This window comes from Lagenorhynchus albirostris, chromosome 18 (assembly GCF_949774975.1).
Source record: "Lagenorhynchus albirostris chromosome 18, mLagAlb1.1, whole genome shotgun sequence".
Lineage (NCBI taxonomy): Eukaryota > Metazoa > Chordata > Mammalia > Artiodactyla > Delphinidae > Lagenorhynchus > Lagenorhynchus albirostris.
In genome coordinates this window covers 12,499,681-12,525,333 of record NC_083112.1, presented here as the reverse complement: position 1 = coordinate 12,525,333, position 25,653 = coordinate 12,499,681, and the positions used below count along the sequence as shown (strand labels likewise).

Sequence of the window (25,653 nt, the reverse complement as noted above, 5' to 3'; positions counted from 1 at the left end):
TGGAAATAAAGATTCATTAGTAAAAATGTATTTCTTCCTATAAGCTGAAATAGAAAGCAAAGGAAAAAGCATATCCTGTCTACTGTTTTCAACCTGTAATAGGATTTCAGTTTGTAATAAAAACATTTTTGAAAGGGTCATCTGTGCATGGTGGAAATTCAAGCAGTACAAAGGGTTATTTTGAGAAAAGATATTGTCTCCCAACCACTGAAGCTCCTATTCTTCTACCCCATGCTACCAGTGCCCCAATTTTCCTTTGCAACTTCCAATTTTGTATATAAGCATACATGTGCGTATAATTATATCTTTACATATAATTTTTGGTAACATTACTTATGACCTTTTGTATTTCCCTATTCATAACTAAGTAACTATAGTCCACTTATAATTTTTGGCCAATATCGTCATTGATGGACACCTCTTTTGAGGACTATCTTGTTGGTTGTCTCCTTTTTCTCCAGTCATTTGGATTAACTACTACTGAAGCAAAACATCTATCTTATAGTTTGCTTTCTTTCCTTTTCCTTTTCTGATCGCTTTCTAGCAAGGTTTGGTAGTACTCTAGGGCTGCTGGTTGATGAGCTGAAGCAAATCCCCCTGGGTTTCCTCCCTGAAGTGGGCTGTTCCTGAGTGATTCTCCTGCCATTAAATCCTACCGACTTGTTTATTCAACCCCTCCAAATCCCACTCTTCAAGTGGAAGCCTGGGAATGGTCTTAAAACCAAGGAGTTGAAGGAGCTTGAGTTACTGATATACCCGCTGTTACAGAGTAGTGTAATAAAGATTGGGGCAGTTGCTCATTCATTGTCATGAATACTGCTAGTTTCCTGGCTGAAGTACCTCGTGCTCTCTGATTCTTCCTACACTTGCTCTGCAATGTCATAGAAAACTACATTCCCTGTTGGCCTCATTTCTTCTCTGTTCAGTGAGAACTCTAGCTTCTATTCCTGAGAGTAAAGCATCCTAACTTCCGCCACTTATTCCACTAAATGAATCTGAGCTCAAGCTTGCAATCTATCTTTCCTCCTCTATGGCTGGTGGAGCCCTGAGATATACTGTCACCTGACTGCAGACTGCCATTTCAGGCTCCTGGTTTCCAGGCCAAACCTTTAATGCCCAACTCATCAATCCCTTTACACACAGTATTACTGAGGATATAGACCTGGCTGGATATAACAGAGACACCTTACTAGCCATGACAGACACAAGAAATTCCATCTCTCTTTGATGTAGTAGTCCAAAAACAGGAGGTCCCTAGTCCAAAACAGGTTATAGGATAGTAGCTCTGCTCCCCAAGGCCATCCAAGGACACAGGTTCTTTTTCTCTTGTTCTGGCTTTCCCAGTGAATTACCTTCATTTGGTCTACAGATGATGTGCTGCTTTGTCCACATTCCACACAGCAGGATGGAGGAGGAGAAATGGGCTGCCTGTCTTCTGCTTCAGGGCACCGTCTGGAAGGTGCACACATCTTCTCTGTTCATAGCCCATTGGCCGTAACTTACATGGCCACACCCAACTGCAGGGGCAGCTGAAAAATAGTCTTAAAACTGAAATAAAAAATATATACTGAAAAGTACAAAAATCATACATGTATAGCTTGCTGAACTTTCATTAACAGAACACACATGCATAACCAGCATCCAGGACAGAACGAGAGCATCATCAGAACCCCTGAAGCTTCCTCATGCCTCCTTCTAGGCTCTATCCCCACCCAAAGGGAAACCACTCCTCTGTGTTCTAACAATAATAGTTTCACCTGCTTCTGTACTTTATACAAATTGAATCATCCACACATCATTTGTGTCTGGATTCTTTCGCATGACATTATGTGAAAATCGGCTGTATTGCTGGGTGGGTACATTCCCAACCAAAACTTCTATTATTATGAAAGAAAGAAAAAAGTTATCAGGGGACTATTAGCAGGCTACTAGCTACTAGCCATCTTTCTCACTGACTTCAATGTCTTTCTAATTTTTCCTTTTCCTACAGCCTCTTATCAACTCCCCCGCTCCATATTAGCAGATGACTTCTCTCTGCTCCTTTCCCCAAGTCCACAATAGCAGATGACTTTGCTGGAAAATGCAAGCTGTGAATGCCTTTACGTTATTACTGCAAATATACCATATCTCCACTTACTATATCTCCTTTCCTCTAGACTCAAATCAACTAGCATTAACATCACTTTGTCATGTGGTTAGAGCAGTCACAGGGGCTGCTCAAATTCAAGGGGGCAGAAAAATAAAATCTAGTTCTTAATGGGCCACATCACATAAGAGCATGTGGGATGGGAGATTTTGTTGTGGCATCTTTGGAAAGTGCAGTCTACCACACCTACCTTGAAAGCTTTTGCAGAGTTATTTAAAACCATAGTAATCATATACAGAACTGTGAGAAAAAATAATAAACTGTTTTCAAGCCACTAAATTTTGGGGTGATTTGTTACACATAAACAACTATACAGTTAGGTGTATCAGTTACCTACTGTTTCAAGAATGCTGTATAACAAACCATCCCACAACTCTGTGGCTTACAATCATAACTATTCTTGCCCACAAGTCTGCAGGTCAGCTGGGTGGTTCTGCCAGTCTGGACCAGATCAAATGCACCTGCAGTCAGCTGGTAGGCTGGCTGGGGCATAGCTAGTCTAGCACAGCCTCACTCACATATCTGGCTGTTTACTGGCTATTGGCTGGTACAACAGAGGTGACTGGGCCATGTGTCTCATTATCCTGCAGGCTGTGCTGGTCTGGGTTTGTTACCATGGCAGCTGGGTAGCATTCTAAAAGGACTAGCCAAAGTGTTCAAAACCTTTGGAAGTCTGTCTACTCAGAGCTGCCATGTTATTATTTCCTCTGCATTCTATTGGCCAAAACAAGTCACAGGGCCAGTCCTCCAGATTTAAGGGGTAGATAAACTCAACCTCTCCGTGGGAGGAACAGCAAAGTCACATGACAAGAGTTATAAATATATGCAGGGATAAAAATGTTGGGGACACCTTGCAATAAATCTACCCTAAATATGTAAAAAACCTTATTGTTTTCTATAATATATATTATGTATATTATATATATATATATATATATATATATAAATAAATTCAATTCCTTTTCTTTTAATTCAGCTGTCACTGGCCTATTACTTTCCCTCCTTTCCTAATCCTCGTGTTCCATTTGAAGAAGGATAAGCTGGGTTTTTTTGTTTTCTTTTTACTACAAAAGTTAACTTATACTCTAGGGATTCCATAAAGCTCCTAACACCATAAGTAAGAAAACTCTAGGGATTCAATAAAGCTCCCAACGCCATAAGTAAGAAAACAAGCTAACAGTTAATAACAAATGGAAATGAATTCCTCTGCATCCAGTGCGGAGCAACTAAAGAATAGAATAAGTGACTCAGACAACTCAAAGGTCAATAACTGGACTTTAATGAATAATTCTGGTAAAAGCATTTTTGCACAGATATGCAGGTATAAAACACGTATAAAAAATGAACATAAGATTCTTTCTCTCCTTAAGTACATCTTAGAACAGCCATGACTAAGTTTAACTTGATACATATTTCAGAGCTTAAAACCCAAGAAACTAACAAATTTTTGCACAGTTTAACTTGAGGCACATGCATTTATTGTCCTAACACTGGAAATACTTTCTTGACATTTGATTTGATACTCTTATTGGTAAGCTTTGCCTTTTAAAAGTTTTCCTAGGAGAAAATACAAGAAAAAAGTATCTATCCGGATTACCCATCACTCTTTGAACAATACTTAGGAATAACACAATCTTAAAATAGCTCAATTTTGAAAAAGACTGACAAAATGCTGGAGTGTTATTCTTATATTCAGGATCTCTTTTTTAAAAAGAAATGAGTATAAAAAGGTAATTTTGTCCTGACATTGGTGGGATGAGATACATTTGTACTGTTCACAAATTCAACACACAAGAGTGTCTGTTTTAAATGAGATCAACACTAATAGGTAACAAGAAGTAGAGAAGCCAACTTTAGGAGATGCACTCATTCCAGGGTACTTGGTTAATCCCTCTCGAGTTTTACCAGCACATCTCTGAAAGGAGATGCACATCCTAATCTCACAGCTATTTAACAATGATCACTTTCCTTATACACAGAAAATATGCTTACCTCTTTGACAGCTCCAGTCTTAACTGCAAAGAAAAGGTTATTACGAGAACCCAGCTCTAGGTGCCCCAACTACATTTTATCATCACAAGTAGCTCTCAGTGTTTCTTAACAGGGGGGATTATTGGCATTGCGTGTAACATAATTCTTAGTTGTGGAGGACCATTCCAGACACCTAGCATTCCTGTCCCATTCACTAAAAACCAGCAGTTTTCAAGGTCGCCGTGACAAGCAAAAACATACCCATATGCTTCCAACTGCCCTTTGATGAGAATTACTGAGTTAGATGATTCAAGATTAATATCTATTAACTTCGTGACTTCCACAGAAAGCAACTGCTTCATTACCTTCAGTAACAATGACTGAAGAGAAACATTTTGTTTAAAAAAACATTGTAATTAAATATTACTTTGGAAAGATAAGCTGATTTCTTCAAATCCACAGTGATCTGAAAGGATCAGATGCACAATGTGCAATACTTATTTGTCCCCAAATGCACACATACAGTCACAGGAAAATGACTGTTTACCTTCTACTGGCAAATCTTACCCCATTTATCTTTAGTATAAAAATATGTCCATCCACTACAATAAGAGAAAAAACGTGTAGGACTTCTTGATAAATTCGCTCACACTGATGTTCCTGGAAACTGCTGTTGTCTTTGCTCCAAAACTTGCTGATTTAATAGCTGTTGTTGTTTCTGTAAAAACTGCACCACTTCTGGACTTCTTAGTAATGACTTAAAAAGGAAAAATAAAAAAATATTTATTAATAGCATTATTTTTATGGGATTAGATCATATTCATGCTCTAAAATTACTCTTCTATATCCTTACACAAGATACAATATGCTTACGAAACGAAACATGCCTAAATTGAATTCACTTCTGCATCTGATGTACTGCAATTAAACTGCAAACTAATAATAATAAAATTTGATGTCGTATATCAAATACTAAAACCTAAAACTCACTGGTGAAGCCTGATCTTATTGGTGATTTTGCACACAAAGGAAATGCTTTTATGATATGCCAGCATGTATACCCTTTACGAAACATAAGAGCCCAAAACAGCACTGGATTACAGCAAGAAAAAAAAGGAAAAGGCATACCATGGGAACATGGTTAAATGCCAGTTTAGAAACACATACATGTATGACTAGTACTGGAACTCAAGTTCCTGCCACTAGTTTACTAAGTCTTTCTGAGAAATTAAAAATGGTGTGTGTCTGTGTGTATAGGTATGTGTGTGTGTATATATAGGTATACATGTATAATTAATATTAGCACATTACCAAAATTTCAGAAAAGAAATACAACTGCTCTGAAACAACCAACATAGTTTTATACACTCACCATTTTTAAATATAGTTATACTCATATGACAAATATAATAGACTATGGCTAATACGTTTTTATTAAAATACTTATATAAATTGATGAAGGTAAAAAAACCTTGAACCTAATAAAGTGAACAAGAGAAACCAAATAAGGTGGAAACATTATCACTAAAAACTGATTTTTAAAATGTAATATTACAGCATAGTATATTTCCTATTTATTACTTTTCTTTAAAATTTATTGGTAAAGACTACCCAACATTTATTAAGTAAATGTACTAAAGTCTACTTAGCTGTTATGAGACTGTTGGACATTGAGGTTGTTTAAACTACCATTTTACTATTTGTGATAAATACATTTCTGGCAAATATCCTTATGCTTAATTTATCCATATTTAGGATTTGTTTCCTGAGAATGTCTTCACAGTAAGTATGATTTCTGAGTGAAGGGATACAGACTGCCCAGCTGCTTTCTAAAGTGCTGTACTAATACAAGATGCCATCAGCAGAATGAGTCCCTTTCATGGAACCCTCAACATCACTGTGTGTTATCATTTAAATAATTTTCACTTATTGTACTGTTTATTGTGTGATTTTTACTGATATGAAATATCTTTCCATATCATATAAGGGAAGCATTCTGCTTTTTTCTGTTTATATTTTTTGCAATGTATGGAGGTCAAAATTTTTTCCTCCCCTATCTGTGTGATAAAAATGTCAACCATACCAACCACAGTCTTTTACATATTTGTTGCAAATGTTTTTCCTGTATGTTATTTTCAAGTTTGCATTTTTATTTTTACCACCATTTTTAACTACAATATTCATTTTTATGTAGTGAAATTATACTTTCTTTGTAATTTTGTCTTTATGAGATTCCAGCGTGTACTGGCAGAGGCACAATTCTATTCTGATTACCAGTTTAACAAATTTTAAGATCTCAAAAGCTAAATAGTTCCATTTATAACAAACAACTTTTGTTAGATTTGTAACTACTTTACAAACAGATATTTACCAGTCTTTTCTGATTTAACACTTGTTCTAAAAGAGTAGGTCTTGCAGGTCGATCCCCAAAAGATCCTGTTCTCTGTTTAACAATGGAGAGTATATTATCTGCACTTTCCTGGGATAAAAGATAAAAATGCAAATAGGATTAAATGTTGATATAGTAATCCATGATTAGAGGCATTTCAATGAAGTAATGAACAGGTCTTTGCTTCTCTTCCTTCTTGCCCAGTTCCTGGGAGCCTTTAAAGTCCCTCTTTAAGTCATTAGGCAAAGTGTTGGCAGTTAATTTTATATAACATGCCTCACTTCCTCTCCCTCCAGGGCTTCCAACCTGGGATCTTCTGTCTCCAGAAGGTCTCAAAAATCAATAGTGGAGCAGGGTAGGGGAAGGGAACCTATTTTAATATTTGTGAGTGATTTTCAATATTACAAAAAAGTACCAAGTGTAAACTGAACATTCTCCTCAGATAAAGCTATCCAGGCCAAACCAAAGTTTGCCTGCCTTTGAATATATGAACTCAAAGGCCATTCATGTAGTGCTAATAAAACACTCTTGATAGTTTTTTGCCCAACAAAACAACAACAAACAAATTAACAACAGCAAAAAAAATGGGGAAGGGGAGTAAAATATTACTCAAAGAAGCAATTGATACACAAAGATTTCAAAATTTGGAAGTCACCAGGAGAAAAATGACAAACTGGCTTTGAAAAGACTGGAAAGCACTGGTATAAGTAATCTCCTGCCACTGGTGTAGACAAAACAGGCAAGTCCTAAAATGACACCATTCTCTTTGAGACATCGTTCCTCAAACAAAATCAGCAGCACTTACTACCAACTATGTATCCCCACTGACCTGATAAAATCTTAAATACAATTTTCCTGGCTAACAAAATGTTAGTTCACTGAAACATTCTGACTCTTATAAAACCATGATACAATACTGACCACATCCAAAAATTCTGACCAAATATAAAGTCACATAAGCTGTGCCACGTATGAATTCACTCTTATTCTGCTCTTCATTTTGGTTATTATTGAAGCCGTTTTCTTCTCTTGACCTTCTTTCTAATGTCCTCTGAGTTGTCTATTAGAATACTCCCTTTCTTTATCTCTTTCACTATGAGAAGTTTATCAATCTGATGTTAAAAAAAATGTTCAATCCCTTAACATTTTAAGCCTCACAATATAAAAAACTGTAAAAAGAGGAATCTAATACCCAGAGAAAACAAAAATAATTTTTTCCTCCCTCTCTCCCCATAGGATTAACTACTTATGGGACTGTGCTTCATTTTTATTGCACAAGAAATGGGATGCCAAAATTGATGATGGAGTACCCTGCATTCTCACAACCTCACACACAGCACTGTGTACATTCTGAATGTTAATAACACAAAATCACAGAAGCTTGTAGTGAAAATAAACTTGAGTCATCTAGTTCAAACTTCTACAAGTGTTGGAATTCCCTTTTCAAAAATTTTCAACACTTTTTGTCCTAAGGAGTTACCAACTTTTGAGGCATCCTATTTGGTTTTGAATATCTAACATGTAGGGAGTGTTTACTTAGGTTGAGCTGAAACACATAACCTCTGTGATCTTCACCTAAGAGCCCTAGTTACTTAAGAACTATGCAAAATAAGTCTACTGCTTCTTCCAAATGATAGCCTTTTAGATATCTAATGATAATGATCAATCCCACAGGTCAGTTCTTTCATCCCTGGTTCCTTTATGTGTCTCTCACACAGCATAATTTTTAGATACATCGACTAAATATTATATACGTTTGTTTCTCATTTAACCTTGATTTGTGTAAGAAATACTGATTTTTAAATCTCTTAATTTCTAATCTTGCTGCTCACACTATGGCAGAAGACCCCATCACCACCTACCAGTCCTACTATAATCATCTCCTAAAACATCTCTAAATCTATAGGCTCTTGACTTTAATCCACTCCATCAGAGTTGGAGCCCCTGTTACTTCCTAACTAGGAACTTTCTTTTGAAGACTCCGAATTCAAAATCCATTGCCTGGCATTCAACATCATACAAAAATTGGCTTCAAACTCTTAAATTTATCTTTTGGGAATTTTCCACATAAATATTCTGCTTTAGCTAGAATGGTCCCCTTGCTGCCTTCCCAGAAGTGCCTTCTGTATTCCCACTTCCCTTCCTTTACTAAAATGTATTCTCTTTCTTTTCATCACCAAAATTCTAGGGAAGCAGTATAGTGTGGGGATAAGAATGAAGGCTCTAGAACCAGATTGCTTGGGTTTGAGTACTTGCTGGCTGCACGACCTAGGCCAAGTTACTTAACCTCTCTGTGCCTCAGTTCCACATATGTAAAATATAGTACTTATCTCATTGCTGAAGGGTGTGAGGCTCCATTTACAGTTTAGCACAGTGCCTGGCACATTAAGAAACTTAGCTGATTAAGCACATACTATTAGCCGTCCTTTCTGGCTTACACTGAGTTGTATTTTCTTTGCAAAGCCTTTCTAGAATATCTCAGCCTACAATGATCTATCCTCTCCACTACTAAAGCACCACTGTACAGTTGGCCCTTAATGTATCCTGCCTGTCCCTGTTAGTTATTTTCTTTACACTCAGTTCAACAAAGACTTACAGCTCTTGATTCCTCAGAACTGGTAAAGTGTCCCAATACTGTAAGATAAATGGCTATTATTTGTTGCTTATAGCAATTAATTATCTTCCCTAAAAAAATCATGCAAATTATTTTAGAATAGGAAAATTATTAAGGTTCTTTGGGGGGGGTGGAGGGAGAGATTCGAATTCAGTATCTATTTGCCTTTTGTACATTTTCCTCAAACTGTAGATGTAAATGCTGGGCAATTAAAAAAAGAAAGTTGCTACAGGTAAAATACTTCCTTCTTGAAAAGAAGTATATTATCTCCTCTCTCTGTAAAGAATTCTGAAGTGAATGGGTACGTTTGGGACAAACAGAGGGACAAATGACTATTTCATTCTGTAATAAGTGGCTTATTTACTGATAATTGGGATACTAAGAACAAAATCAACTGAGGAACAGGACACTGAGAACACAGTAGTACTAAGCACAGAGTACTAAGAACAGAGAACTGAGAATAGGTTTAACTAAGAAAATAACACTAAGAACACTAAAAGAGTACTATTAATAGGGGTTCTGAGAACAGGGTACTAAGAATAAGTATACTAAGAAAAGGATACCGAGAATAGGGTAGTGATAACAGGAAGAGATTATCTTCTCCAAAGTACCAATTTCACGCAGGTTCCTAAGTCTCTTTGCCTGCTCCTCTAGTGATGAATCAGGTCAATCATTTACTATCTGCCCTTCCAGCCCATATCCCAGACCTTTGAAACGACAGCTTTGCTGACATGTCACATCATTTTCATTGAGATTTATTCATCTCTCACAAGGATGCACCAGAACCTCACAAGGATGCATATGTTTGTATAAACTGTAGTTGAGGGCAAGCACTCATTAACTCTCAGCCACAAGTCCTGCCACAGCAACCTGGCTCATTTGGGAGGCGGTAGGCAGGCGCTGGAGACGCGGTCTGCGGCCAGAGTGGGGTTTCTTTTTCCACCTCCCACTCCCCCAGACCCCAGTCGATACCTCAAGTTTGACATTTCCTGCGCTGCCAGCCTGGGCGGCCCCACCGCAGTTCAGGGCCTGGTCGCTTTTCTTCTTCTTGTATTTATCCTTGTACATCTTGTTGCGGTGTTTCTTGCACATCCACGGCTTGCGCTGCTTGGCCACCTGGCTCGTGGTCTCGCTGCAGCCCTCGTAGGTGCAGGTCTTGCTCATGCTGCCCCCGCCGCTGCCCCGTCTCCGGGCTCCACCGCTGCCGCCCTCTCCCCCAGAGTGGGTCTCCTCGTCCTCCAGATCCTCCAAACTAGCCGTGCTCTCACCTCCCCCCGGGGGGTCCGAAGTGTCCAGCAGGTCTGTCTCGTCTTCCCCCGCCTCCTCCTCGCCATCCCCCGCCACTTCGCACAGGTACCGAACGGGCTTGCCCGCCCCGGCGCTGCCCCCCAGGGCCGGAGCCTGCCGCAGGACCCCCTCGGCCGCAGCCTCGTCCGGCCCTCCACAGGGGCGCATCACCAGCAGGGTGAACTGCGAGGCCGCGGCTGGGACGGGGGTTGGAGCCCGGGCCTGGCCGGAGGCAGGGGCGGGGGCCCCGGGGCGGAGCGCACCGCTAGCGGCGCCCGGCCCCGCGCCGTCGGCGACAGCCTGCACCTCCGTGCTGCTGAGACCTGGCGGGGGTCCACGACCCCAACCCTTCAGCACCTGCCGGGCCCAACTGCACTTAGCAAACCAACGACCCGGGACCCGCGACAGGAAAAGTGGCTGGCTCAGCAACGGCGCCCCGACTGCGCCTGCGCGGCTGCAGCCCGCGCTTGAGCGTCTCTACGCTCTGTCCCTTTCAGGGAACCCGGCGCCTCCGAGGGGCGGAGCTGAGCGGCCGCCGGAGGGTCTGACTGCGCATGTGCTGTGGACTCTGGCGGGAGATGCTGCGCCGCGCGGTCACCGCCGGCGCCCGCCGGTTTGCTGAACGCACTTGAGGTACTGAGGTGCTGGGCGGGACAGCGCTTTTGCCTGGAACCTACGCTGCCTAAAACGTTTCAAAGCACTTTTGTACTGGAACTCCACAATGTAAATTCAGATTTTTCCTGAGCAATCTTATGTGGCGTCAGGACGCTCATTAAAATATTTCTGACTGAAAAGCTGACTGAAAAGGCAGATGTGGCAGTGTCACAACCAGGCCCCAGTAGTTAGCAGTCAAGGAAGGCAGAGGCGGCCGATTTGAAAATGGTACCGTGGAGGAGTGGACCAGACCGGGGGCCAAGGAGTATCTGTGTGGAGAACTAAATGATTTACTCCTGAAACCTTTTTCTCTCTTGGAAACATTTGATTTTTAATACTTGGCCTTTGCTGTGACCTCCAAGGTAAGTCTTAAATAACGTTTTCAGTAACTATAGTGAAAATGTGTGAAAAGGAATACTGAATGACAAACGTTAAAAAAAAAAAAAAACCCACAGTGATCTATCATTTCTACCAGTTGTCACACGATGGCTGATGGCTGAATCTGAACTCAGCCAAGTCTCGGGAAGGGCCGCATCCTGCCATGTCCTGAGCAAAACTGTCGGTTAGATGTGCTCTTTCGTTTTATTTTTTCCTCCTGCCCTGGTCAGAGTTCCCATTCCACCTATTGGAAAGGAAAGCAATGGTTATCCAACAAATGACCAGTCCATTGACGTTAGTGTTTGGGTGTTGATGTGTGGGTCGGTCACCAGCTACATTTGAAGGAGAGGCACGGTGGATGGGAGAAGGTTTGGAATTAGACCGACCTGGGTGGCACCATGCTGTGTGACCAGGGCTAGTTAATGACTGCCTCTCTGAGCTTCAGTTTTCTCACTGGTAAAACGGGCAGTCGGTTGGTTGTGTGCTAGAGCCAGTTGATGAGTGCCCACTGTTAAGATTTCACGAATTCATTTAAAAATTAAATTCCGTAAATTTACAGTTATGTTAGAAACAAAGGCTAAAAAACTTGAAACACATCTCTTTCTAATTGCTTTACTCTTAGCTCTGCGATAAGATTATTTATGTCTATTGTATCTGTATGTGGAAATACTGTTTAGTGGTATGATACTGCATATTTCTTCCCAACTCTGCATTCAGTGGTATGTTGGTAGCTTGAAACCAGCCTTGGTGGGACTGTTTACACCATGGAAATTGTCAAATGCTACAAAGCAGGGTTTGAATTATTGTTGGTTGTCTCCAGACATAAGAAAGTAATAGTAAAAATGTTAATGAAGATTAAACTTAAAATGTTTCATGTCTGGGGCTGTCACATTGTCAATACCCCCTCCCCCCAACTGAGGAAATATTCTTTCATTTTTTTAACAGCTATCATTATTTCAGCAAAAAAGTTGCTTACGTCATTGAAAAACAAGTGAAGTTTTGGCATATGTCTTCATTTTTTCACTTTTGTCCTTAATGTAAACAGAGTCTCCGCCAACATTCATGTCAGAACTACACTCTTGGTCAATAACGTGAGCAACTTCCTTGCTGTATTAGAGAGAAATCAAGCATTTATTTGTTTGAATTTGTGACACTATTGTTGGTGAAATAATTATAAAAACTGATAGTGGATTTTGCAAGAAATGGCAAGTCATACTAAAGTATAATAAATAAAGAGCCATATATTGTATCATTAATTGTAAATTGTGTGCTAAACATTCTTTATATCAGTTAACTTGTTTTAAAAAATTTATGAGCATATCACTGAGGGTAGTACTGTTTAAATCCTAGTACAAATTCCTGTTATATAGTATTTAATAAATGACAGCAGGTTTTTTTTATTTTAAGTTTTATTGAGATAATTTACAGGCCATAAAACTATCCATTGTAAGTGAACAACTTAATGATTTTTAGTGAATTTATTGAGTTGTGCAACCATCACCACACTCCAGTTTTAGAACATTTTCATCACCCTGTATAAGATCCTTCCTGTCCATTCTCAGCCAACCCCTGCTCCTATTCCAAGCCCCAGGAAACCACTAATCTACTTTCTGTCACTGCAGATTTGCCTTTTGTGGGCATTTTATATAAATGTAATCATATAAACATGGTCTTTTGCACCTGGCTTCTTTCACTTAGCAGAGTGTTTTTAAGATTTGTCTACTTTGTTGATTGTATCAGTAGTTTATTTCTTTTTATTGTAGAATATTATTTCATTGTATTGCTTATCTGCTCACCAGTTGGTGGACATTTGGATTCTTTCCAGCAATGTTCCATAACGGCAGCAGGTGTTATTATCTAGGGCTGAACACATAATGCGCTCTCAAAATATTTCCTGAATGAATATATTAACAAACGAATGAGTCAGGGTGAAAGAAGGAGCGTGGATGGACACAGACTTTTAGGTTCTAGGCCTGGCTCAGTCCCTAAGTGTCAGTGCAACTGACCAGGTGGGGACCAGGAGTCTCTGGGCTTTAGTTTCTCAGTTATAAAATGATGGAGTTGGTCTAAATGATCTGTAAGCTCTTTCCTAAATTTAGAATATAATATACTGTAATGATCTTTTACTGTGCTTAGGCCTACTCCTTGGGATTCTGATTCCAGTGGTCTGGCGTGGGCCTGGGCATGTATATTTTTAGAAAGCTCTCTAGGTAATTCTGATTTGTAATCAGGGCTGAGAACCATTGACTTATCTGTTATAGCTAAAATGTAATCTAGTAGACTTATATATACAAACAGATAACCTAGCTTTGGCCTTCATTAATATAGTGTATTTGTCACCAACCAATAAGATTTTGCATATATAGTTTTTTTGTTTGTTTTTTTGCGTACGCGGGCCTCTCACTGTTGTGGCCTCTCCCGTTGCGGAGCACAGGCTCCGGACGCGCAGGCTCAGCGGCCATGGCTCACGGGCCCAGCCGCTCCGCGGCATGTGGGATTTTCCCGGACCGGGGCACGAACCCGTGTCCCCTGCATCGGCAGGCGGACTCTCAACCCCTGCGCCACCAGGGAAGCCCTGTGAGAGGCTCTTTGATGTCCAGCGTCTCCTTACCTGTGCCCTCAGCCCATCTTACTGGCTGACTTTGTTCTCAGTGCTCAGAATGCAGTAAACAGGAAACAGTAGTTCATTTCTTCTAGAACAGAATCTCCAGTGCTTTATGGACACTTTACAGATTGGTATTCTTAATTCATTTCTAAAACTTTAGTGTACAGCTTCTGAATAAACTTTTTCTTAAATCAGGGAATAGTACCTCTATTCCTAGCCAAAAAAGGTTTGACCTGCTTCTCCACATGAGGTTATTTTAGATTTGCAAGTCTGAGCCTGGTTGACATTTAGGGAGGATTTCATGTCGACCAGGGTCAGTGAAAGTCTACTTATTCTATACGTCTGTTTACTCCCCTCCTGTGTGGTTTACTTCAGCTTCTGTCTCAGGAGGACCGTCTAGACCCGTCGTAATGCAGCCCCAGGGAACAGGACTTTCTTAAAAACATGTTGAATCAATCAAGGAGTCATGCAAATAAGGTTAAAAAAATAAGGAGAGTTGTTGTTAGAAGTACTTTTTCAAGTAAGGTAAACAAAAAAGAACCTAGGTTTCACACCATCTGTATTATGTGTACTCACCACTGCTTTTTATGAACTGTTGTCTCACATTGTCAGACAAGGAGAAAAGAATATACTAAATTCAAGGCTCTGGAAGAGCAAGAAAAATACTTTTGAGTTGAGAATATACTTTAGGTGCTACTGAAATTCAGCAGAAGAATTAAGTCAAAGTGCCAGGTTTATTAACCAATTATTAATAACAGAAGTACTTAATTTTTCCCAAAGGAAAAAAAGGGGGGGAAAGTAATTGTCAAGTAACTTCTAGCTGGACAGTAACTCCAAGGTGATGTTTAATGTTCAACACCATACATTCGTACATCTGTTAAAAAAAAATGTATTTTCTCAATATGATAAAAAGCTATCTTGGATTTTTCTTTTCTTTAACAAAGTAACTAAATATGAAAATTTGACTCTACAAACTAGTATACATAAAATAGATAAGCAACAAGGATTTACTGTATAGCACAGGGAACTGTATTCAATATCTTGTAATAACCCATGAGGGAAAAAAAATCTGAAAAAAAAATATAACTAGATCACTTTGCTGTATACCTGAAACTAACACAACACTGTGCTTCAATTTAAAAAACTGAACAATGTTTAAAACTTTTTTCCATTCCAGTAGTCTTTTTAGAAATATATTTAGGATGAATAAGGGTATACTAATGGTATGTCAAAATGGCAAATGGCCAAGCTGGAAAGGCACCAAGCCTTCTGGAACAATGTCAAGCTGGGCATGGGGGGCAATAGTATTTGTGTCAAACCACTGTTGCCCATTGCCTTCTAAGGGCCATTTGTTAGACTCTGGGAGAGGAATCCAACCGAGACGCTTAGGCTATGGAGCTTTAAACTGCGAGTATAGGATAGCATCAGCCCCTCCCCTGGCATAGTAAGGAATTAAGGTCCAAGGTAGTGTGACTCTGCAGAACCTTGGCTCCAGCCCTAAGCTTCCTAGCTCAGCTAGGGAAGCACCAGCTCCTTCCCAGGTGAGATCAGGTGCCAGGATCCAATCCTTGAGACTGACCAGGGTTTATTTCTTATGTAGTTGGCTGAAACTGTTTTCTATGAAGCTCTGCCTGCAAGGGATCCACCCTGGACACGTTATCCCTTACCTCTTAGGTATTTGTTGTTTAATTGAGCTTAATGTAAGTTACCAATATAGGAAGAAACAAGTCAATATTTCTCTTCTCTTGAATTTACACTATGCTGCTGAGTTGGTATATTGAATAGTTTGTTCTGATGTTTAAAATACAATGTAATTTATATTTTGCTTTGGATATAAAATGTATTTGTATGTCTAATATTCTGAGAAGACCTAGAATTTCAAATGAAAGTGTAAAATCATAATTGGCTGAACATTTGATAAAGTCCTATGATTTGTCAAGGACGGGGACTATGAGTTTAAGATTTATTCAATCAATCAATCATTCTTTTTTAAAAAACCTTATTGGGATATTTCTATATCATAAAGTTCACCCACTTAAAGTATACAATTCAGTGTTTTTAAATATATTTATGGAGTTGTGCAACCATCACCATTATCTAATTTTAGAGCATATTCATAAAAAGACTATGGAGAAATTGTGCTAGGCCTCTGGGGACTCTGAGTATCAGAATTAAACAGGAAAAAAAAAAAGTAACCAAAAAATAAATACATAGTTTCAAATGTAAATTTCATAACATAATATCTTATCATACTACTTAGAAATTTTTAGATTATATAAAAATATGAAATATTTGAGAACAGTACCTTTCTTTAAAATTCAAGGACATGTCTGTGTTTCCGATGTCTGTTTTAATATTTTGTACTGTCTATTTACGTTAATTTAAAATGTCCTGTAGACTTTTATAGTAAGTGCACGGACTGAAACCATTCTCGACTATATAGGTAGTAGAAAATGCTGCCACAACTTAGCTTCTTTTCAGACAAGTGGGTGTGAAAGTCTTAACTGGATCCCAAACCTTTTAAATTAGACTGATTAAATCATGCTTTGTCCTCAAAGTTCTTTTGAAGCTCAATTAATTTTTCTTGTAAATTCTGGGTAACATGTTCCACATCTGCTTAAAACCACCCCATCTGGTGTTGTAAAATGTTAACTGATCTTTAAATCTAATCATCATAGCATCCACATGAGAGCAATCTGTTTCTGAGTCAGTATCCTTTTGTCTATCCTCATGTTAGATAGATTATGCTGCAAAGCTGGAAAATACAAAAATCATCAGTGAACAAGGTTATTTTAAAATACTCGATTTGTCGAAAAAGCCAAGATAATTCCCTGCACTGTAATGAGATCGATCCCCTTTCCTTTAAGTTTAAGAGGGACCTCATTTACACTGTAAATATGCATTTACATTGGAGAGATCTGACTGCCCCTTCTAACCCAGGTAATTGCATTAGTAATAGGGGTAGAGTCGACCTCTCCGATCTCCTATGTGAGCAAATAGGAAGTATCAGCATCACATGAGATGTATTCTGGCCAAAAATGTTTAACATGAATCGAATGAAACCTATAATTTCCTGTTTATAGGGGAGGGAGGGAGGAATAAGTTAAACCACACAATGAGGAGACAATCAGAAACATCTAGAATGTGGAAATTCTAAAAGATGACTGGTCTGGTGGAAAAAGTCAATGTAAAAAAAAAATTTTTTTAAAGATAGGGTTGACAAATTTTTTGGATTAAAGGAGACTGAATACAACAAACAAATGCAATATGTGAAACTTGATTAGAGTCCCCCTTAAAAACAATAACAAAAAACAATAATAAAAGGTATCTAGGGGACAATTGGAGACATTTGAAAATGGACTGAGTATTAGGTTACATAGATAATTATTCCAAAATTTTTTTGATGTGGTAATTACATAGTGGTTATGTAAGAGAATATCCTTATGTTTAGGAGATTTATGCTTGAGAATACAGGGATGAAGTGGCATGATAATGTATATTTTATTTTGAAATGTTTTAGCTAAAATATACATACATATAGGAAGCAATTATGGCAAAATAAATTATTGAATCTAGGTAGTGAGGATAAGTATGTTTATTGTCCTAGTCTTTCAATTTTTCTGTATATTAAAAAATATGCATATTATATACAAAATATAAATTAAAATATTTATAAATTGAATAAAGAGAAAGACCTTTGCAAATATAGCTTAGAAGATATACCTCATTGTTTTGCAGTATTTCAAATTTGATATTTATTTTTTTCATTGATTGCATCAAAAATTCCACATAAGTCCATAATGTGAGCCAAATCTTTTTTTTTTTTTTTTTTTGCGGTATGCGGGCCTCTCACTGTTGTGGCCTCTCCCGTTGTGGCGCACAGGCTCCAGACGCGCAGGCTCAGCAGCCATGGCTCACGGGCCCAGCTGCTCCGCGGCATGTGGGATCTTCCCAGACCGGGGCACAAACCCGTGTCCCCTGCATCGGCAGGCGGACTCTCAACCACTGCGCCACCAGGGAAGCCCGAGCCGAATCTTTAAAAGAAAAAAATTCCTTGGAGAACCATCTTATTTGGACAAGACATTCAAACTCTTCATTGACATTTGATAAATTATGGGTAATCTGTCATTGAAGGGATTACTTTTAAACATTCATTGATCTGTGGCCTCTTTCTCTAAGATTCTTGGTAATTAAGTATTGCTAATGAATAATGAAATGACTTCGTAAAAATATTTGGTGGTTCTTTTTTAAATTGGCTCTGAACTAACATTACTGACTCTCCATCTGTTAAATAAGTAATGATGTCGGAAAAGTTTTTTTTTTCTTTTAAGTAATTTTGACGGTTTCAAGTATTGACAGTTCTTTTGTATTCATTGTCAGTCATTTTGAAAATGACATTTTTGCTACAATTTTTTCAGGCCTTGGAAACTTTACATATGCAAGTGGTAAAGCTTGTTTATCATAAAGGATGCTTTCATCTACTCGTTTACATCATGCAGCTGATTTCCCTCTTAAAGCAGAAAAAATTACCCTCTTAAAGCAGCATTGCGATGGAATAGAGGAAATGATTTAATATGATCTTTTCTTCCTCTTTGTAGTTATCTTTTATACAGCTAAGATTAATTTTTCTTGAATATTGTGTGGCATGCCATATTTTGTGATCATTTATGTTGTTCTGTAGAAAACAATGAGACCTGTCTCCTTCTGCATAGAACATAGTCAAACGTTCCAGGGACAGTATTGCAGTTTTTAGTATTCTTTAAATATAGAAATATATATCTCTTCCAATCAACATGTTCCTTTGTAAAATGCTCGCTTAATCTTGATGTGTTTGTCGGCTTAATGAGAAAAAGCATGCTGGCAGAGTAGGCACATTCGTGACTGTTCATTTGTACAAAAAGCTGTAAAACCCAGCTTCTAATATTTAACTGAATACTTGTCCATATTTAAAATCTATATTTGACATTTTGAAAGAAGAGCTAAATGAGGAAATTTGTACATTTGCTTAGAATCACCATGATTCTATAGCTACAAATGCAGACCAATGCAGTTGTGTTGTTTTGGTGACTCAGATATCACCCATGTTGCTACCCTTGGTGACCTGGCTTTCTGTAATGGGAACAACTCTTGGTAAAATTCTGAACGAAAACCAATGCATTCTTTCCTCAGTATATATGGTAGTTACATTCCTGTGAGTTCAATATACATTAACACCATGAACTCATACTTTTGGTTATATATAAACCAGAATTTGAATCTCAACTCAGACAATTATTGATAAGTTTTTCACCTACATGGAAGCCCAGAAGAACATTCAGAAGTTGGACATGATGCCTACAGTTCCTTTTTGGTACTGGCCTGTCTGCATATTGCAGGCATCTCGCATCCCTGGCCCTACACACTGAACATTTGTAGAGTTCCCCAAAGCTCCAATTTTATGACAACCAAAAATGCTCCTTGCATTTGCAAAATGCCTTCTAGGGGCCTACATCACATCGTCTGAGAACCACTCACTTAGAATTTAATAAGCACTGACAAAATATTAAGAAAAATAAAATGTTATAGGTGCTATGAATGCATGGGTAATTCTACCTGGAAGACTTAAGAGCTTCAGAGAAGAAGTGATAAGATACCTTAAGTTGAGCCATGCAAGATCTACATGGACTAACATAAAAGGGCATGACAGGCAGAAGAAACATATGATAAAGTTTATAAAGCTCAGAGACCTACAGCTGGAAGGTACAACTGGCACCCAGGTTGCAGAGGTACCTGCATGGTATCAAGAAACCATTCAGGGGGCTTCCCTGGTGGCGCAGTGGTTGAGAGTCTGCCTGCCATTGCAGGGGACGTGGGTTCGTGCCCCGGTCCGGGAAGATCCCACATGCTGTGGAGCGGCTGGGCCTGTGAGCCATGGCCACTGAGGCTGCGCGTCTGGAGCCTGTGCTTCGCAACGAGAGAGGCCACAACAGTGAGAGGCCCGTGTACTGCAAAAAAAAAAAACAAAAGAAACCATTCAGGGAAGTACACAGAAACCAGGTTTTGGAAAGGCTTGTCTTCCATGCTAAGGAGTTTGCATGCTGGGAAGTCCAAGATCAAGGTGCCAATAAGATAGATTTTCTTCTGAGACCTTTTCTCTTGGCTTATAGGCGGCTGCCATCTCACTGTGTGCTTATATGGCCTCCTCTTTGTGCTAGTGGAGAGAGAGAGAGAGAGAGAGAGAGCGTACAAGAGCACAAGCCTTTTCCTGTCTCTTCTTATAAGGATACTAATTCGTATTGGATCAAGTCCCCACCCACCCTTATGACCTCATTTAACCTTTATTACTTCCTTAGAGGCCCCATCTCTGAATATAGCCACATTGGAGGTTCAGGCTTCAACCTTTATATATAAATTTTGGAGGGACACAAATATTCAGCCTGTAACAGGCTGCCATGACAAAATACCATGGACTGGGTAGCTTAAACAATAAGCATTTATTTCCTCATCATTCTGGAGGCTGACAAGTCCAAGATCAAGGTATTGGCAGATTTGGTTTTTCCTGAGGCCTCTCTCCTTGCTTGCAAATGTCTGTCTTCTTGCTCTGTCCTCATATGGGCTTTTCTCTGTGCACATGGAGCTAGAAGGATCCCTGGTGTCTTTTCATCTTCTTATATGGATACCAGGACTATTGGATTAGGGACTCAGCCTTAGGACCTCATTTAGCCTTAATTACCTCTTTAAAGACCTCTCTAAATACAGTCACATTGGAGGTTAGGTCTTCAACATGTAAATTGTAGGGAGACACAATTCAGTACATAACAGATTTTGGCAGGATAATTTTGAAATTTTTGATTTACTGTTTCTAATCTAGTAGCAACCAAATATATTCCCTCTATCTAAAACCTTCTTTAATACCAGTTAGAACCTTAGTGTGTTTTTCTTTTCCTTTTATATCTAAAGGTGTTTGAGGTTTCATTTTAGTTTAATTTCTGTTTAATGTATCTCCTAAGATTTTAACCTTACTCCTAAGAAATATTCTTCCAGCTTAATCTGTCTCTTCCTTTCTTTTATTTTAATTTTCCCTCTGCTTATGTTCTGATATGAAGACTGACATATTTTTCATTCCAGTTTTTCTGTGAGATTTTGAGCAATCATGTCCCCCTAGAGACAGTATTTTTAAATGATCAGCATTTTTATTTGTCGTTGGGTCAGCAATAATTTATTTCAGTTATTCCTCTAGTATAATCTAAGAAGATGACTTTTTTTTCAATACAGATGCCCATTTGTTCTTATTGTAAATATACCATCCTTTTATGGTTGAGCCTATGATTTCAGTCTGAAATCAAAAGCCTTGGCTTGAACTCATGAAATGAACAAATTTGGGCCATCTTGAGTTTGCATAGTTGGGGGTGACTCAAGACTGTTGACAAGTCACATAAATTTAAGACTGATTCCTCTGGCTCTGAGTATAGAATAGAATTTGGGCAGTAAGATCTGGTACTACCTATCTGAGCTTAATGTTAACAATTTAAAGCTAGAATCTCATATGCTATTGCTCAGTGACCCATGTGGAACTTAACTATCTTTACCGACCTGGCTGAAAACCACAGGTAGACACAACATCCTAAATCAACTATACTTCAGTTAAAAAAAAAAACAATTAAAATTTAAAAACCACAGCAGAAGCAGGAAAGTATGCTGCTGAAACTCTGCCTCTTTCAAGGCAAGACTTCACGGGGACTCAAAGGCTCTCTCCTGATGGTTAAATCCCTGTATCAGCCCTATCTTCAGGCATAGACCTACCTGGGCATGTATTGTTCAAGGTCATCTGCAGCTACCCACAGAGTAAATTCTACCTCAACCCAGGTTTGCTTGCTAAGGCCTGTGTGGCTAATGTTCTAGATCACCTGAAGTGGTCAGTGCCTGCAGCCCAGGCAATATAGAGAGAGCCCTTGCCTGTATACAAAGCCAGCAGATCAAAATCTTTAGGCAGCCGAGGCTTAAACTCATTCACACTGGCTGAAGCAGCTAAGAGCCAACTTCATGAAAAATCAAGCACAAAGTATTAGCTGTGAAAAACTGAAAACATTAAAAATTCCTGCATGACCTGAGCTTGATATAGTCCTCACAAAACTGAAATTATACCAATCAACTCCTCCAGCCTCCAGAAACCTCAATTTTCATATGTTTTAGTCTTGGTCTTCAAATTCATTCAGGTGTGTGGCAACAATGGAATTCCTGATGCCAAACCTCAGAACTGGATTGGGGCTTGTCCATCCTGAATAATCCCAGCACTCCCCTCGTCCCTTCCCTTCCCAGGGGCAAGGCCTCTCTCTACGGCAAGCTTATGTCAAGTCTAAGAGAGGCCCAGAGTGCATGTTCTCAGCAGGCAGGCACACCCAGGAGAGGGAGGAGGGAGGAACCATTGAGCTACAGCTCCCACATCTGCCACTAGCATTATTCACTCTTCCTCCCCCTCCATGAGTGAGAGGCCAGTGGTATCTGGGACCTGGAAAGAAACATGAAGAAAGAAAAGTAGACACCCCCCTCACCTCACCCACATGTGCACTCAGTTTAGGAGATTCTAAAAGTGTTTGTAGCTTTTTTTTATAGTATAATATACTAAGAGGAAATCTTTAAAGCCAGAATGAAAGGTTTGAACTTAATTTATCAGCTCTGGTGCATCCTCAGAGTTTTAAAACAGAAAAGTAAAAATAATCAATTTAATATGGGAATAGTGCATAGTCAGAAGGTGTGAAGAAACTGCCTAGGAGGCTAATGGAATTTTTAAGCAAGAAGAAAAGATTAAACTCATAGCAAGTAGGAATGAAAAGGAGGGGACTGATGTAAAAATTTCTTCACATGCAGACAATCTGATTGTGAGCAACAAAGGAAAGGTAGGGGGAAGAGTCATTGCTAGTTGATGAGGTCTGAAAGCTAGTTATGGGAGAATGGATGGCACCATTAGTAAGTGAGGAAGACAGGAAAGTGTTTTTTTCTTTTTTTTTCCCCACATCTTTATTGGAGTATAATTGCTTCACAATGCTGTGTCAGTTCCTGCTGTACAACAAAGTGAATCAGCTATATGTATACATATATCCCCATATCCCCTCCCTCTTGAGCCTCCCTCCCACCCTCCCTATCCCACCCCTCTAGGTGGACACAAAGCACGGAGCTGAGCTTCCTGTGCTATGCAGCTGCTTCCCACTAGCTATCTATTTTATGGTTTCCTTTGCTGTGCAAAAGCTTTTAAGTTTCGTTAGGTCCCATTTGTTTATTTTTGTTTTCATTTCCATTACTCTAGGAGGTGGGTTGAAAAGGATCTTGCTGTGATTTAGGTCATAGAGTGGGGAAAATGGTTTTGACTGAGGATATGGGGCTGATGAGTTGTTTGGTTATTTTGTCATTTTAAGGTATTTTAGACACCTTACCAAAAAAGGATATACACAGCATAACAATAAAATAAGTATAGATGGTAAAAGTCAGGATCAGGGAAAAGAAAGCCACAAATGACAAGAGTCCATATTATTGCTATGAATGAGATTTAAATTTGGCTCTGAGACAAATGACCAGTTCCCTCATTCTCATGAGTGGATAGCATAGAGCATATCAATTATTTCGAGGGGTAGGGAACACCGTTTTTCAGCATAAATTTTTTTTTTCACTATTCTGATACTTTGGCTCTCTTGGCTGGTCCCCAGAGTCAGTTACCAAAATCCACTGATCCTAAGTTGATCTCCTCTCTTGAGTCCTCATGTGCTCCTCCACCACTCAGAGCTGTTACTTAGGTTTGGGCCATTCCTGTTATACAGGGATCTCTGCAACTGTCTCCAATTAGTCTCCCTCCAATTCTGTCTCCACATTGCAGTGTCAAAGATCAACAAAACCAGACACTAGGTAAAGATGGATTTTATTGGAATAAAGGAGAGACCCCAGGGTATCCCGAGTTCAACTCTAATCTGTGCCTAGGTGACTGGGTGTTTTAAAGGGAGAGTGAGGGAGTAGGGAGAGGGAGTGAGTGGGGGCTGGAGCAGAGTCAGGGATGTGAAAAAATTACAAAAAGCAAGTAAGTGGTTCCTGTCTGGGTGATTAGGCCATGAGTGCCTGCTAACACATTTACTGAAGTTAGTATACCCTCCCACAGAGGGTGGGAGACAGGCCCTGTCCTTAGGATTACATTTCAGAGGAACAGCTTAGAGGTCATTAAAGACACTCTTGGGCTATGGGAGGTGCAGGCAGAATTTTCTGTAGGACATAAGAAAGATTTACAATTGAAGCTTTTAAAATAAATACTCTCAGAAAAAGGAGGTCAGGGGCCTCTCTCAGCTGTTGGCTGGAACAAAGGGTAAGTTCTTTTGGTAACCTGGAGCTCTTCCAGGCAAAAAATCATCACTGTTCCAAACATGCGACCTTAGGCTGCTGGAAGCCACACCAGTTTGGTGCACGGGTTTGCATGTTCTTAGCAGCCAGAGCCATCTTTCTAAAATCTAAATGGAATCTGTTACACTCCTGTTCCAAACCTTTCATGTATTTCCCATTTTCATCTGGAAAATGGACACACTTCTCAGCATGACTTACAAGGCCCTTTGTGATCTGGCTTCCACTCCCCTCACCAGCCCAGGTCGCATCATCCCTGAGGGAGGGAACAGTTACTGTTTTTTGAGCGCTGACACCCACCCTCTTCCTGTTGAGTCTTGGGTTTCCTGAACCTCTTCTGGCTGGTGAGCTGCCTCTGTGGGACCATCACGGAAAGTCCTGTCTTCCTCCAGCCAGCAGCGGGCAGCTTCAACCGGGCTCTCTCTTTGGGGACTTCGAGTCCAGGGCAGAAGGGCACAAGGGCAGACACCTGTTTAGGGCGCCTGCTTCCCAGAGCAGTGCTCTGATACCAGTGCAGATGACCTTGGTGACCAGCCCCGAGCATTGCCTGTTTCTCTTTCTGAATCTGGCACTCCTGCCCTTTCACTGCTTCTATGAAATCCTGATATCCTTCCCATAAACTGCTGTTTACCTCAGCCAGAGTGGACGGGCTTCTGCTGTGGCCACCAGAAAACCCACCGTTCTTCTGGCCAACTCCTGCTTTTCTTTCAGGCCTTGGTGTAGGTATTGGCATTTTTTTCCTTCATCGTGCAAGAGGCAATTTCATCTGCCTTTATTTCCATCATTTTTTTCTCCTACTTCCTGGGCTTTGTATCATTAATCAGAGGGGTGGATCCCTCTTACTTACTCATTCTCTAACCCTGTTTCCTTATTTTCCATAGTTTTGTTTTTATAATGAATTTTGCGATCATATTTACAGCAGTTACTTATGCCTGAGTCCCGGTACTTAACTGATTTTGGTTTTCCTATTCTTTAGTTCTTAATTTTTAATCTCCTCAGCCAGCAGGGTATCCACAAGGTGTTTAATTTCTAGATCTTTGTCTTTGCATAAGAACACACTTGGGCTGGGAATAGAATTCTTAATTACATTTCCTCCCTCTAAATCTTTACAAATTTGCTGTTACCTTTAGGAACTCAGTGTTGCAGGGAAGTCTGGGGAAAGCATCTTAATTTTGGTCCTTTTAAGGAAAGCTGCTTTTCCTGCTCTCTACTTGGATATTTATAGGATTTTTCATTTTTATTTTTATTTTTTT

At 39.5% G+C, this 25,653-nt stretch overlaps 1 protein-coding gene across 1 annotated transcript; it reads right to left on the bottom strand.

Moving 5' to 3' along the window:
• Nucleotides 1-3,402: 3,402 nt before the first annotated feature.
• RFXAP (regulatory factor X associated protein) lies at nucleotides 3,403-25,133 on the bottom strand. Its single transcript, XM_060129550.1, has 5 exons — nucleotides 24,701-25,133; nucleotides 10,889-11,089; nucleotides 10,093-10,847; nucleotides 6,489-6,596; nucleotides 3,403-4,874 (listed from the first exon to the last, which is right to left on the bottom strand). The coding sequence occupies exons 1-5, from the start codon at nucleotides 25,131-25,133 to the stop codon at nucleotides 4,764-4,766; spliced, it is 1,608 nt and encodes a 535-aa protein (XP_059985533.1). The 3' UTR covers nucleotides 3,403-4,763.
• Nucleotides 25,134-25,653: the final 520 nt, after the last annotated feature.

Coding starts and splice junctions, on each gene's coding strand:
- RFXAP (XM_060129550.1), bottom strand. CDS start 25,133: ATGCCAATACCTACACCAAGGCCTGAAAGAAAAGCAGGAGTTGGCCAG. Junction 6,597..10,092: donor CAGGAAATGTCAAACTTGAG/GTATCGACTGGG, acceptor CTTTTATCCCAG/GAAAGTGCAGATAATATACT. Junction 4,875..6,488: donor TGTTAAATCAGAAAAGACTG/GTAAATATCTGT, acceptor TTCCTTTTTAAG/TCATTACTAAGAAGTCCAGA.